Consider the following 14264-nt stretch of genomic DNA (forward strand, 5'->3'; position numbering starts at 1 on the left):
CAAGTCCGACCTGTACCCGGGCGGCGGGCAGGCGGGGCCCGGCGGCGCCGCGCTGCGCCCCAACGGGCAGACCAAGTCGCTGGTGCCGCAGCGGCTGGCGCTGGAGTACATCGTGCCCTGCATGAACAAGCACGGCATCTGCGTGGTGGACGACTTCCTCGGCAAGGAGCTGGGCGGGCTCGTCGCGCAGGAGGTGCGCGCCCTGCACCACACCGGCCGCTTCACCGACGGGCAGCTCGTCAGCCAGAAGAGCGACTCCTCCAAGGACATCCGTGGCGACAAGATCACCTGGGTGGAGGGCAAGGAGCCCGGCTGCCAGACCATCCGGCTCCTCATGAACAGCATGGACGATCTCATCCGTCACTGCAACGGCAAGCTGGGCAACTACAAGATCAACGGCAGGACGAAAGTGAGTGCCAGACCCCCCCCATGCCCGTTTCCCCCCGTCCCCTGCCCCGGGGGGCAGCGGCGTGCGCGCTTGTGTATGTCCGTCCGTCCGTCCGTCTGTCCGGCCGGCCCGCTGGCGGCCGCAGCCCGGGTTGAGGGCAGGGTGCCCCGCCGCCTGGCTGCGGTGGCCCTCGTCAGGGTGTCGTGCTTGGCGAAGGGGCCCCGGCGTGGCTCCTCTCCTCCCCTCTGGGAAACCCCCTCTCATTTGGATCCTTTAGGTAGCTAAAAGCATGGTCTAGAAGCCTCTGCCCTAGCTGGCGCGTACTGAAATGCGAGCTCTCCCTTAGTCTCCCCAAAAGGCTGGAAATAATATACTTATCGGCCTCTGAAAACGTGGGATAGCGTGCGCTAGTCGCTGAATGTAAAGCGCTCTCAGCGCATACATTGCCCTGAGCACTGCGTTGCTGAGTAATGCAAGAAGCGCTGGGTAGGTGCGTGATGTCCACGTGCGCGAATTTGCTGGGGTCTGGTGCAAACGTGGCTCAGAAAGCAGGCTGTGAAGTGCTGGGCTTAAAATGCACCACACACACGCGACTTATATAAAAGACCTGCATCGCTGGGTGAGTAGCACCGTGATGACACCTTGAATAAGTTACTTGTTGGTCTGCAGTGGAATCCTTTGGCAGTTCTGTTTTACCGTGTGCAGCAAAATGAGATCACTGAGGAGCAGTGAAGCTGTTGGGAAAGACTTTTTTTTTTTTGATTATCATTGTCTTGTTTGTTTATTTGTTTGTTTGTTTCTGTAAAAGTCTTATTTTTCTCCTTAGCTGCATTTTGGGATCAAAGGACGGAGTCAAAATTTCCCATTGTATTAGCCTAATTTGCAATTCTCTTCAAGTCCTTAAAATAAAGCTCACACCCTTAGTAGAGGACTCGTAATGAATATTCATTAGTATCTTTTCAGATTTAAAAAGGCGGGGGGGGAAAGCCCCTTCACAATTTGCTACCTCTATTAAAATATAAGGAAGCTAGTGAATTACTGAGAGCCATCCCATCATATAGTTGTACTGTCTGTCACAGATAGACTGTTGTTGCTGCAGCTGCAGAATCTCAGCTGGTAGGAAGCTGTGAGAAGGAGGAGGGGAGAAACTGGAAGGCAAAAAACAGCCCTGGATTTGTTTCGGGCACAGTAAATTTAAACTCCTGTGATGAAGAAAAGTGAGTGAGAATTTTTATTTTTTTTGAACTGTGGTCTCTGTGTACCTTTAGCTGGACAAATACCGTGTCAAAAGTTTAGCTGGAACATAGACTGGATTTCTCCTGTATCCCTGTTAGCTTGGATTTTTCTAAGCCAATTTATCTTTCAAACAGATTTAAATCTCTTTAAGGTCCTAGTTCTTTAAACTTGCACTCTAAAAACATCTGTGGCTTTGCTGGATTTCAATTTTTTGCAGTAAAGGGGAATACTGCTTCTGACTTGATGTGTGATGATGGACTTCCGTCAGTAATAAGCACCCAGGCTTTAGAAAAGAACTTCTGGAATTGTAACTGTGATTCCTGGACTATTGTACCTTATAAGTAGTAACTCTTACTTTGCTAATTTTGAAAGAATGTGTGCGGATAGAGGAGAATCCCTTTGTACAGCTAGCTGCGCCTTTCTGTGGAGTGATAGTGAAGCAATGAAGGTTTTCGAGCCCTACTGGGTTTCAGTCACTGCGGAAATACCTGTGTATTTCAGGTATGGGAATAGGTGCACTCCTTTATTCCTCAGTGGTACAGAAATGCATGGCTTTCTGTCTTCTCATTTTCTCCTGCTCATCTCCCAGCAGAAGTCCATGCTGGAAGCATTGCAGTAAAGCTCAGTTTTCTAAACAGCTTCAGCAAGAGCAGAATGAAAGCTGTCAGTAACTTTCACTGGCTCACCCATGAGTTGAGTAAAGGAAAACAACTGGTGAGAAGAGCACAGCAAGTCCGTAGAAGAGACTGAGCTGTTGAAGTGTCTGGCTTAGTGCTTTTTTGAGGATGCTTATTATTAAAGTCAGCAGGGATAGGAGTGATGTAATGACTTTCACCTTCTCTCTTCTTTTGCATCCATGGAGAATTGTACGTTTTCTTCTGCTGTTAATATCACGGTAAACAGCATACAAAGGCTGTGGCTGGGGAAGCGGTCCAGCAGCAGATGCTTTTTACACAGGTCCCTTCTGAGCTCCTGGCAATTTGGCAGGAGGACTGGGGGGAAGAGAAGATTTAAAATGTACGTAGAAGATGTAAAATGTACATGGAGGCATCTCTTGGTTATCTGAAGTCATTTCTTCTTCACTTCTTGCGCCTGCTTTTTCTGGATCTAGATATGTTTGCATTTTGGTAGGAGTCCCAGCATCTCTTTCATTCTTGGCTGTATAGAGGGGTAGGCAGTGGAGATACCGCAATATCCACAGTAGGTGTTACTCTGCAGCTTTTCTGTTAGTGCAGTTTACATGGTGACAGCTGCTTGATTCACTTAATTGGTCAAATACAATCCATTTTCAGATCTTTGAGTACGTTGGTTCTGCAATTCACAGCAAAAACTTGTTATTTTTAAAAAGGAACAGTCTGTGCGTAATACCTGTTCGTTCTTACTGGCTTCATTTCAAGTAACAGAACAAAAATACATGACAATGCAGCTCATATTTTCACCTGACAAACTAAGCTCTTACCAAATAATTTTACTACTCCTGTATGTTTATGTTGCAGTATTGTGGTCTGCAGAGTTTGTGTGTGGAGGGCTTAGTGTATTATTTTACTGAAGGTGCTAAATAAACCAATTTGCAGTGTCACAGATGGGATTTGTAATTCCCAACCATCTGAACCAACAAAACAATTCCAGCCCTTGGGGATCCCCCTACCCTGTCTAGAAGACTACCAGTATTAGTCGCACAGGGTAATGGGTTATCATCTGTATCAAACTGTACCAAACCTCTGCAGCTTGGTGCGCTACCTCATGTAGAAGGTAACCTGTTAAAATTGGGCTGCCTATTTAAATGAGGGATACATAACTGTGTCGGTGAGATATGGGGCAGTGCAGTGTAGGAGTACATGCATCCTCACAAAGACATTTACTGAGAATTCAAACGTTTGTATTTTAAGGTGCAGTGCTGTAGCTTTTAGGAGGAGAAGGTGATTTTACATTAATGGTTCTAAAGGATTTTTGGGGGTCTAATTTTTGTTTTTCACTAGATTTGCGAAGACTTAGTATAGAAAGAGGGTAGGAATTAGAGCACACAGTGGAGTGGATTTATTTATGATTCATTCCCTCTAATAGGATATGCTTGTTTACAGAGCTTGAACTAGATCTCATAAAGGTTAAAGATTCAATAAAAGCTCCTGTAACTTCTATGACAAAATGCCAACCCTTGCACAACATTCAAAAACAAAGCCAGTTTTCTAAGAACACACTACAGCGAACCCAACAAAAATATTTTAAAAACCTCTACTGTAATCAGACTGTGTAAGTGGTTTGGGTTTCTTGTTTGTTTTACATGTCTTACATCTTAAAAATCTCTGCGAGGGTGTCTAGACTGACTGGGCTACCTAAAATTGATCTACCTAACCTGATGTGACTTTGTTTAGGCCTCATCATCAGTAGATTACTCTCCAGCCTGAAAAGTATCTATATAGCAATGGGTATAAACTAGCCGACTGCCTTTTATGTGAGCTTACAGCAGCACTGTAGGCAGTACAACGCAATGGCTGGCTATTTACTCACCTTAAAAGTCTTGACTTACTACATTCCTTGCTTTTGTTCTGTTAGTCTCTCTCTTTCCAGGCTCTGCTTCCTTTTTTGCTAGCAGATCGTGGCACATACTTGTATACGTGAGCTCCAGTGTCTTTCTCCTACTTCCTGTTATTTTCTAGATTTTTCTTCTTCCATCTCCTCCCAAACTATTAATTCTCTCTTTCCTTTCTCTTATCTGTTCTCACATTTGTACGTGTGCATATCTCTGTTTCCTGCCTGCCCTGTCTTAGAGGGCTAGCAGAGGTATAAATCTGCTCATCAAAGCTGGGGAATGAAATATGCCAGAATCTCATCCAGGTGAAAAGGTTTTTCTCCCTCCTTCCCCACTCAGAGACTGGGAGTGGAGGGGGGCAGTACAGTGCTGCTGGTTTTTGTTTTTTGTTTTTTTTTTTTCCTTTGGCTAGGTTTCTCTTTCCTCTGTTGTGGACTGCTGTTCATCTGAAACTTCAAGTGTTTCATAAATATGAAGCTTGCATTCTTTACTGGTATTGTGATAACACTGGGAAACCCCAGTCATGAACGGCGTTTCCCTACTAATCACCATATAAACCAGGGTCTGATCTATTGGCTGTTCCTGCTTCCACCCCCCCCATCTCCTAACACTACCCCAGCCCCTTCATTGATTGCAGATTGAATGGGCAGTTCCTATCACATTTCTTTAGTTTTTGTTTCATTCCCACTCCTTTGTACATCCAACATAAGGGCTACAACTCAAATTGTTCAATTTTAATGCTTTTCTGCCTCTACCAGTATGCCAGTGGCAGCCGCTGCTGCTCAGCCACCAGTGGCTTAAATTGCTTTATAGGCTGTGTGTTGTGCAAGCCTGGTCTTGCGCTTTTTCTTGAAATTGTTGAATTACTTAATTGTGCATCTCTTACTCCTTGTCCCACCCTCCCACCTCCAAATAGAGATATTGACCTGGTTCTAAATACTTTCACTGCTGCTTATGATTTCCTGGGTACCAGTCAATTTTCAGTATCATGCTGCTGCATAGCAGAGTGTCTGGGAGTCTTCTTGAAGACCTAGTGTGCTCTGGATCCAGACTAGCCCGACTGTATCGTCTTAAACTAGGTTCTTTCACAGTTAGTAATATTCCTTTAGAAAATACTCTTCTTACAGTGAGTGAATTTCTCATACCCTGCTGTCAGCTTTTCTAGAAACTGGAAAGAAGAAATTCTCTGCTCTAGCCATTTATTTGTATAGCAGTTGTCATATAAACATGTTGGATTAATGTTACCAAGGAAAGACAAACATAACTAACAAGCAGCAATCAGCTGATACAAGTGAAGCTGTCAACAGCTAGTGTGGCACCAAAATGGCTCCACAGAGAACATGAGAATACACAAGTCTGAGTTTTGCAGATATTGTTTAAAATAGTGTGCAGGAAGTCTGAGCGAGATTTCTAAATGTCCTTTCCACTAGATCTTATTCTGCAAAATATAATTATGTGTGCAATAATAAAACAACAGATGAAAATAAAGGTGGCAACTGACTGACTTGAGTGAATGACAACAACCAAACAGGTATTGAAAGGTGATGACACGGTGCTGGTAGAGGGAAAGTGAGCACAGAAGTTCATAATGGTTCATAATAGCTGACTGTGGGTTTGAATTTGCCATTGATTTGTGGGAAAGAGTGGCCAGGTCTTTCTCAATCTGTATTTACTTGAATTGCTTGAATTTGATTGAATGTTACAGATGCCTGTGCTTATTGATTCCTTTCCTGATGGTGGTGGTTCTGGTGGAGATGGCGTTTTGGTCTAGATGAGTATGTGGTTCAGTGATTCATGGGTATTCAGAATGGTCCACAGTTTGGGTCGTTTTTGTTTTGTTTTGTTTTTAAATCTTTTTCCTGTTGAGGTAGAGCTCTGAAATTTGATGAGTATAGTTTCATTCATTGTTCCTTGTGTACAAGTGTCTTGGGTCCCAAACAGAACAAATGATCAGAAGCCTGTCTGTTGTTCCTGAATGTAAGTGATCTTTTGATCGAGAAGCACAAAGTCTGGAAAGGAAACTTATTTAGGGCCACTGAAAATTAAAACTTGGATCTTTCTCGGAGGTCCTGGTGAGATCTCACACTAAAAGAATTGCAAAAATTTATTATCAGCTTCTGAGAGGCAACTGTGTTAGTGGGATCATTCAGAAGACCTCAGTTTTAGTCCCTGTTAATTGATAATAACACAGACACTGATATCAAGATCAGGTATATCACTAGTATCAGTTTTGCTGAGGTTTGGATTGGTCTCCAGGAATAGCTGTGTATGTGAGCACACTTGCCGTACATGTGTACTATGAGGGTTTGTAATCCTGAAGTTAATTTCGTACTTTGACTTAAAAAAAGCCAAAAACAACAAAAAGTCCTCTGCACATTGTAGTGTGTTGATTGTAACTTTGAGGTGTGGTATGAGTATAATGTGCTGAGGTTGGGGAGGACTGTCTGTGACTGCTGTTAACTTCTCCGTATCCCTGTGTCTTAGGCTGTAGTTCAATGATCGCTTTAGGCTGACACTGCCGAAGAAGTAGTCGCTCTTCTTTGCCAGCACAAGTATTTACATGGCCATCCTGTGAACTGGATTGGGGAACTGATCCATCTGAAAAATAAACTGGCAAAAGTAGTGCTCCTGCTTCTCTGTTGGATGTTTGTGCTGGCACAAGGGGCTGGCAGATGATGAGACTTTCTTTCAGCAGCAGCGCAAATTTATGCCAGCTTAAAGTGTTTGCCAAAATACAGCCTTAACTTAACACTTAGGGACAGGTTATCCCAAAACTTGCCCATGAAAATTTGAGTACAGTTTAAGAAATCTTTGCTTGCTATTTAATTTTTTTTCTTCTTAAGCTTTCTTTTCTCTGCTCATCCGTGTTTAGCATGAGACTTGATTTTTGCCATCAAAAATGTATTGTTCTGTCCTCCGAAGCTCTTCCTTGTGACTGTTTTCTATGAAAGTTGTCCTGGTCTACACACATGTAGCATACACAAGGCAAAAAGTATTTTTTTCCATATGAAAAATCTTTTTTTTTTTCTCGCATCTCTGCCCTACCAAAAAAATACCCTCAAACCCTCAAAACAAATGAGCCTGTTAGCTAGATTTCTTATGCTTAATGCAGAGCCCTATCAGTTAGTTTAGAGTTTCCATTAGTGCCAAAAAAATCTGTTGTTTCTCTATTTCAAGATAGAGCTGGCCTGGCGTCCTTCCACAAGCAGCGTTTTGCTGCAGTTTGTTTCAGTTCGTTGCTGACTGCCGTCGGTAAGGACGGTCCCGGCTCAGCCGCGGCCCCTTGCGCCAGGTCCAGCTCCTGCTTCCGCTTCCAAGGCTTGCTCTGAAGTGGACAATTTCTGTACTATTTCATTTTCTTGTCCTGTTTCCTCTTTGTTCCCTGGTGCATTAGGATAGCTGTATGAAGTGCTGGTTTTCTCTTGCTTGCTTTTCTTCCAGTCATTTTTTGACTGTGCAACTGCAGTTAATTTTTGAGTTGTTGCCGTTCCAGAGAAACTTTTTGTCTTGTGGTTCATGCACATCAGTGATTTCAGTACGCTGTGGGTCGTTAATCTCATTATTTCCTGTTGGTGGTATCAGTGCTTTCTGACAGCGTTGTTGACGTGCTGTGCTGTCTGTCCTGGGCACAACAGGCTCTATTAAACATTGCCCACAAACCAAGCGGGACACTGCTCATCATAGTTTTACAGCTTGAGAGGAAGAGCCGCCTTCCCTTGTCTGTGGCCTCCTAGACAGAAAGTCTTTGAAAATGGTGTCCCGCCAAGTCACAGGACTGTCTGAACAGCACTTCTCCTCTCATTCCTAAGTTAGTTGTATCAGGAGTCTTGGTGGGGCTTGGAGATATTTTCCCTTTTCCTAGATCACATGTAACTTCTGAATAGTTTGCCAACTGTTTCCAGCAAAGAAATCCATAGCATATTATTCTCTTTATGAATACAGGTAAATATCATGAATGTTTGTAATAAGTCCTGGTGTTTAGACTATGTCCTGGTTAATCTGGACAGTTTTTGGCTTCATACAGGTGAGATTGCTATTGGGATTTTGCAAAACATTGTCTTTCTAGCTGCTACCATGTTGCCCTTTACTGAGCGCTAGTATGTCCGACCTTGTAGCTTAACTGAATGCTTTCTGCTGTAACAGAAAGGAAAGATGTTTTATAAAGGAAAACAAATACTCTCTATAGAACAAATAGTTTCTTTTTGCTCATCCAAAAACTAGCCCAATGGATTTTCCTTAGACTACTTGAAGAGCTCTTGTACTAAGTCAGAATTTTGGTTTCAATTCAAAATAGTTCATTTTTGGACTGTTGTGAGTGGATTGGTTAGTTAATCCTTTAGTGTGATGCTCCTTGGGCTTCCTGTCTCTTGCGCTTATTATTTTGTTATCATACCTTAAGCGAGTGACTCGCCACTTCCAAGGACTGTGCAAATGTTTTTCGGAGACAACTTTACTCCAAAGATGTCAATCTAAGTTTCTTGATCATTGGTATGATTTTTCATAACTACGCTAATGAAATAACATAGTAAAAGTAGTATTTTCAGTGAACAGGGCAGTAAAGTTATTTGTTTTTTCAGCTACCACTAAATGGAGTAATCATTATTTATGATATCCTTAGTGTCTTTCACATTTGTGACTTACTACTTACACCATTCAAAAGGAGAACTAATACTGATCTTTGTGGCCATTTGAAGAAGTCCTCTGGTGCTCATTAAGTCCTGCTAAACTACCTTCCAGTTTGAGGGTTACTGGTTAATGATAGTTGATGGAGCATATTTTCAGTGCTAGCTTGTGCCAGAATTAGTTGGTACGTTGCAGTCACAAGCTTTGGGTTGAAAGCTAATTCACTCGCTGTTCCGGGACAGTGTCTGTCAAAAATAGAGCAATGCTTTTATGCACATAACAGCTGCTTACAGTTGAAGACTTACTTGCTCTTTGGTATTTAACTTAAAATTACCCAGGAGTATTAGCGTGTAATGCTATAAATAGGAATCGTGTAGAAAAGTGTGTGTCTGTATGTCTGTATGGGCATTGTGTGTGAATGTAGGCAGTTATGAAGATCATACCTGTAGGCTAGTTAATGGAGCCTAACAAAAAAGACTGTTTTACACCTGACGATTAATTTCATGCATTGATTTAGGGTCTGGTCAACTTGGAGCACACAGTTTGACCCTAAAGACTTCCTGGTCTCTACAAATTGCTTGAATTTTGAGGAAATTTTGTGTGGCCCTAGTAGGCTGTCTGTGAGGGCAGGGTCTGCAACTGCCTTGCCTCGTTTCAGCAAAGACGGGCGTTATACTGAAAAAGGATATGAAGGTGAACGCAGTGAGTGATTCCAGGAAGCTGTTCTGTTTCCCTCATAACAAGGTAGAGGAATCGGTGAGTTGAGCATCAAATCACTGTGTAAGAAGTTTATTAAAATGCAGTAAACTAGCTGAAAGCTTGAGGGTTTTTTTGTGCATTTGTTTGATTTTTATAAAGGTATTTTAAATTTATTTAGAGGAGGAGCTTGCACTGTCAATTCGCACCACTTAGTTCTGTTTGTAGCTCAAAATTCTTGGTGAAGCAGCAGAGGATGGAGGCTTCTCTCCTGGGCACACACTTCCTGGGACTTGTTGACTTTTTAGTGAGTCAGCATCTGTTATCTTCATGCTTACATAGTTCAGAAAGCTGCAGAAAACATAGCTAGATCAGCCTTGAAGTTACTGGTTAAATTAAACTGTAAATTTTCAGGAATAGAATAACCTGACTGATGTGACAATGTGGAATTTAAATTGCTATAGATCAAAACCTTGGTGCAAACTCATTTTGGGTCAGAAATCCTCACATACTAAAGTTCTCATGTAACAATGCGCTCTGAAAAAGCCCAGGGATGTAGCACATGAAAGAAAGATATATAGATATATAGAGATATATATATATTTTTTTTTCAAAGCAGTTTACAGTTGGTTAATAAGGTATTTTTCTCCTTGCTGCTCAGTGTCCTGTTCAAACATCTGTTCAGCTAACGTTCACCGTGGAAGTCGGGCTCTGCAAACAGCCTCTGCTGTATATGAACAGCACTAGGCGCTTCTCGTTTCAGTTCGTTGTTCCATTGTTGTTACAGCAGCTGGCATGCAGCCTTGCCGCTGTGAGAAAGGAAACTGCGGGCAGTTGATAAGGGCATCTTGAACTCGCTCAGTTTCAACTGGCGTATTATATGATGCCCAGTGAAATCGATGCTGGGTAATCATACTTCTGTGTGGCTTAACATTATTTTTTCTCCTTTAGCCTGCATATGATAAAGTGTCAGCCAGTCAGAAGCACTCTTCTTCGTAAAAGCAGATTCACTTTTTCAAGTCATACAAGGAAACGCTGCGTGGGCTTGGGATTTTTTAGCCTCGAGAAGAGAAGCCCGGAGGGGGGATCTGATTGATATGTAGAAATACCTGATAGAGGGAGTAAAAAAAAGACGGTGAGGGAGAGAGCGCTCTTCTCAGTGGTACCCAGTGGCAGGACAAGAGGCAATGGGCCCAAACTGAAACACAGGAAATTCCACTTGAATGTAAGCAAAAACTTTTTTACTGTGAGGGTGGCAGACACTGGAACAAGTTGCCTGGAGAGGTTGTGGAGTCTCCATGAACTCGATGGGACACGGTTGTGGGCAACCTGCTGTAGCTGACCCCGCCTGAGCAGGGGGGTTGGACCAGAGGATCTCCAGAGGTGCCTTCCCACCTCAACCATTCTGCGCTTTTGTGAAAAACAAATACTGCCATTTGGAGTGGCAGAGATTTAAAATGAGTCAGTTTTTGAAGTCAGTGGGAATAGTTTTTTTCCAGCAGTGGCACAGTCAGTAACTCCTGCTTACTCCATCTCYGCTAGAGTGAAGTGACCAGAAGTCTGTCTTCCTACTAGCAGTCATTTGCTTCTTAAAGGAATGCTGTTGTTAGATAAATAATTAACACATCAGTCTAAAATATTGCTGTCTCGGATCCCTATTTAGTTACGTAGGTTGTCACTTGTACTATAGTCTGTGCTGCTACCTCTTCACTGTTTTCTCCCACGTTACCTATTTTACAGTTAATCTGTGTATATGTGCCCATTGTGCAGTCCTAGGATAGCTTCAGATTTAAAGTATTTGTACACTCTGCAAGACTGATTTAACCAAATGTTTAAGGAAGTTAAAATCGATCCTTTATCTATAGGAGGGGCTCATACTGTCAGTGTAAAAGTACCCTGATGCTTAGATATGCTTTTGGGACCTTTTCTATAGTGAGAGGACATGCTGCACCAGGGATAGCCATACTTTTTCAGCCAGGGAGCCAGAAAAATGAAATGTGCTGTTTCAAAACCACAAGCTATCAAAAAGTGCTTTACTGTAATGTTTCCCATATTTTTGCTTCATGCTATGCAGTAATCTTGTAACAAACATCTAGACAAATTTATTTTCAGTATATTTTAGTTCTAAGAAAAATGCCACGAACTTAACATTGAGAGTAGTTACCCTTTCACAGAAATGTAATGAAGGCTCCAGTAAGAGTCAGGCTAGTGTAGTCTGTCAGGCAGTTCTATAAATCAAAGAATTGCTGCTCTCAGGTTACAGTCCTTGCCCACCTTTTAACTTCTAGCCGTTTCTTTTCTTTCCTCTGTATTCCCCATATAAACTTGTCAGCTCCTCTTGCTTGCTTTCCTCCTGCCTGGGATCCCCTGCTGATCTTGGTGCGCAGTGGTGGAGCCTTTATCTATTGACTACACGGAGAAGGAGCAGAAGCTGTGAGAGGCAGGCAGCCCTGCCAGTCAGCGCTCACTGGCCCTGCAATGGTTACAAACAGCTAGTTTTTCCTCTGTTATTTCTTGCCATCAGGTATTCAGCAGCAGCAGGCACCCTATCAATAGGCTATCCTCTGCAAGGACTGCCTTTGAAAGATAAGAGCTGCATGTGCCTCGTGAGATGCCAGTTGACCATCCATGCCCTGTATCTAGTCATAAATTGAAGCCAGATGGAGTTGTGCTCATCTGAGGTGACCTTCTGTATAAACTAGATGGTAGAATGTGAATTGTAGGTCAAAGCTATGTCTTTTAGAAGAATATTCAATCCTACTGTTAAAAAAAAAAAAAATCCAGTGAAACAAAGTATAAAACAGCCCATCATTAAATTGTTCAAATGATAATGATCCTTTCTGCTCAAAATTTGTATGGTTTTTGCAGTCTGAATAATCTAGTTTCAGATTCTTGTGATTTGATTTCCCCCCCCCCATGTGTTTGCTGGATTAGAATACTCACTTATCAGTCATCTCACCCTCATATAGGTATTTATCATCTGTGATTATACCACTTTGTTGTAAATAATAATCGGTGTGTATATGAGGTTTTGAAATGTATGTAAAATGATGCTCCTGTATGCCTTCCAGCTTCTAGCAATTCAGAAACTTTCTGAGCCAGAGGTTGTATCCTGGCCACAGTTCTTAATAGCCATGGATGGACATATTTGCCATTAATTTATGTAATCTTGTTTTAAAAGCCATTTGTACTTTTGGCCTCCGCAGCATCCTGTTACAATGGGTCCCGCAGTTTGATTAGGTAGAAAAAGAACTTCCTTTTGTTTAAAACCTACGGCCTGATGATTTTAATACTGTCTAGATTTTGGGTTGTGAAAACTCTTTTCCAATAGTTTCACCTTTTATGTTTTTAAAAATCTGCCATTTTCTTCCTTACATTTTTCAACTGGTGCCTTTTCTCTCCTAAACTGAGGAGTCCTAGTCTTTCTGGTCTTTGTTCAGATGGGTACTGCTCCACGCTTCTTGTCATTCCTGTTGCTCTTTTATGCATTTCTTTTCTGGTTTTGCCCCTTCAAGGTAAGGCAACCAGAACTGTGGTATTAATATACAGGTACATCATGGATTTGTATACTGGCATAATGGTGTATTTTGTCCATGTTTCCTCTCCTTGTCTAACGATTTCTGACGCTCTTTGCCTCTGCTGCTGTGCTGAGGTGCTGTTCTAAGAGAACTGCCTGCATTTAATACAGAGTTTGTTCTAAAGTGATGGTAGCCAGTTTAGAGCCCATCACTGTATATTTATAAGGAGAATGATATATATACACTTTTTTTTTCCAGGGCATTCATTTGCACTTACTGAATTTTGCCTACCTTTTTCTTGTCCAGGTACTTTGGTATCGTTTTACCCTCTGTGCACTTTTCTGCAGTCAGTGGTAGAACGGATTATGCAAAATATTTTTGTATTGTATGTAAGCACTGTCACTTTACTGCTCACCCCCTTTTCCCTGATTGTATATATGGTTATTTTGAAAATTACCAGTCCTGTGGGGCAGTAGCTGTCATTTTTCACTGAAAGGAGGTTAGTTCCCTGTAATGAAATTGCTGTTTAATTTACCATTCTATTGCTATTTCCTTTGTCTGCTCCAGTGCTTGGGAATGCCTTGAGAGTAAGATCTTATAGAAACACCATGCTTAAAGTGCTCTATGCGTCAACATTTCTAATTTTTGTATTAGAATTAATGTGTAGAATAAGTTTGTATTAAATCCCCATTATAGCTGGGAGAAAATGACATGTCGTAGCTCCCTTAGACCTCCTAACACCTGGCACAGGCTCAAGAACAACACTGGAGTTCCTAGACTGGAGTCCTGACTTTGTCATTTTCCTTAGAGAAAATAGAAAACAGGAGTGGTAACTTACAGTATAATTTTGGTGCAGCCTTTGGCTTGTGATAAGTTATATAGGAATTAGTAAGATAAATGTATACTTATTTTTATCCATAGAGCCCTATAACTCTTTATACAGAGCAAACATGAAAAATAAGTCTCCTGCAGGAGAAGAAATGTAAATGAAAATGCTATCAACAAGCCTTATTTTCAGTTTAATCTTCTCATATGGCAACATGAATATTGCAGAGGTGGTGTTTTTGGAGTTTACTTTTTACTGTCCCTATTGCTTTTTCTGTACATATATCCTGCTACTTCAAAGCTGTACTCATTAAAAGGCAAAGCCGGTAACAAATGACCCTTCTTCACTACTGAGGCTTCAGGTTCTACAGTTCAACTAATAATAGCTCCATAGTAAAACTCCTGAGAAAAATTCCCTCTGAATGAGAGTGAATATTCCAAAAACACT

General features: G+C 41.9%; 1 protein-coding gene across 1 annotated transcript in view; it reads left to right on the top strand.

Annotated features, from left to right (window-relative positions):
• Position 1: 1 nt before the first annotated feature.
• The window catches only part of EGLN1 (egl-9 family hypoxia inducible factor 1), a gene marked incomplete at its 5' end in the record, with an annotated part of 36705 nt that continues 22442 nt past the window's right edge, over positions 2–14264 (top strand). Inside the window, one exon of the mRNA XM_026073403.1 lies at positions 2–409. Coding sequence (XP_025929188.1) covers positions 2–409 — 408 coding nt within the window. The remainder of the gene's footprint in view (positions 410–14264) is intronic.

The sequence above is a fragment of the Apteryx rowi genome, unplaced genomic scaffold, assembly GCF_003343035.1.
Source record: "Apteryx rowi isolate R43461 unplaced genomic scaffold, aptRow1 scaffold_368, whole genome shotgun sequence".
In the NCBI taxonomy this organism is placed as follows: Eukaryota; Metazoa; Chordata; class Aves; order Apterygiformes; family Apterygidae; genus Apteryx; species Apteryx rowi.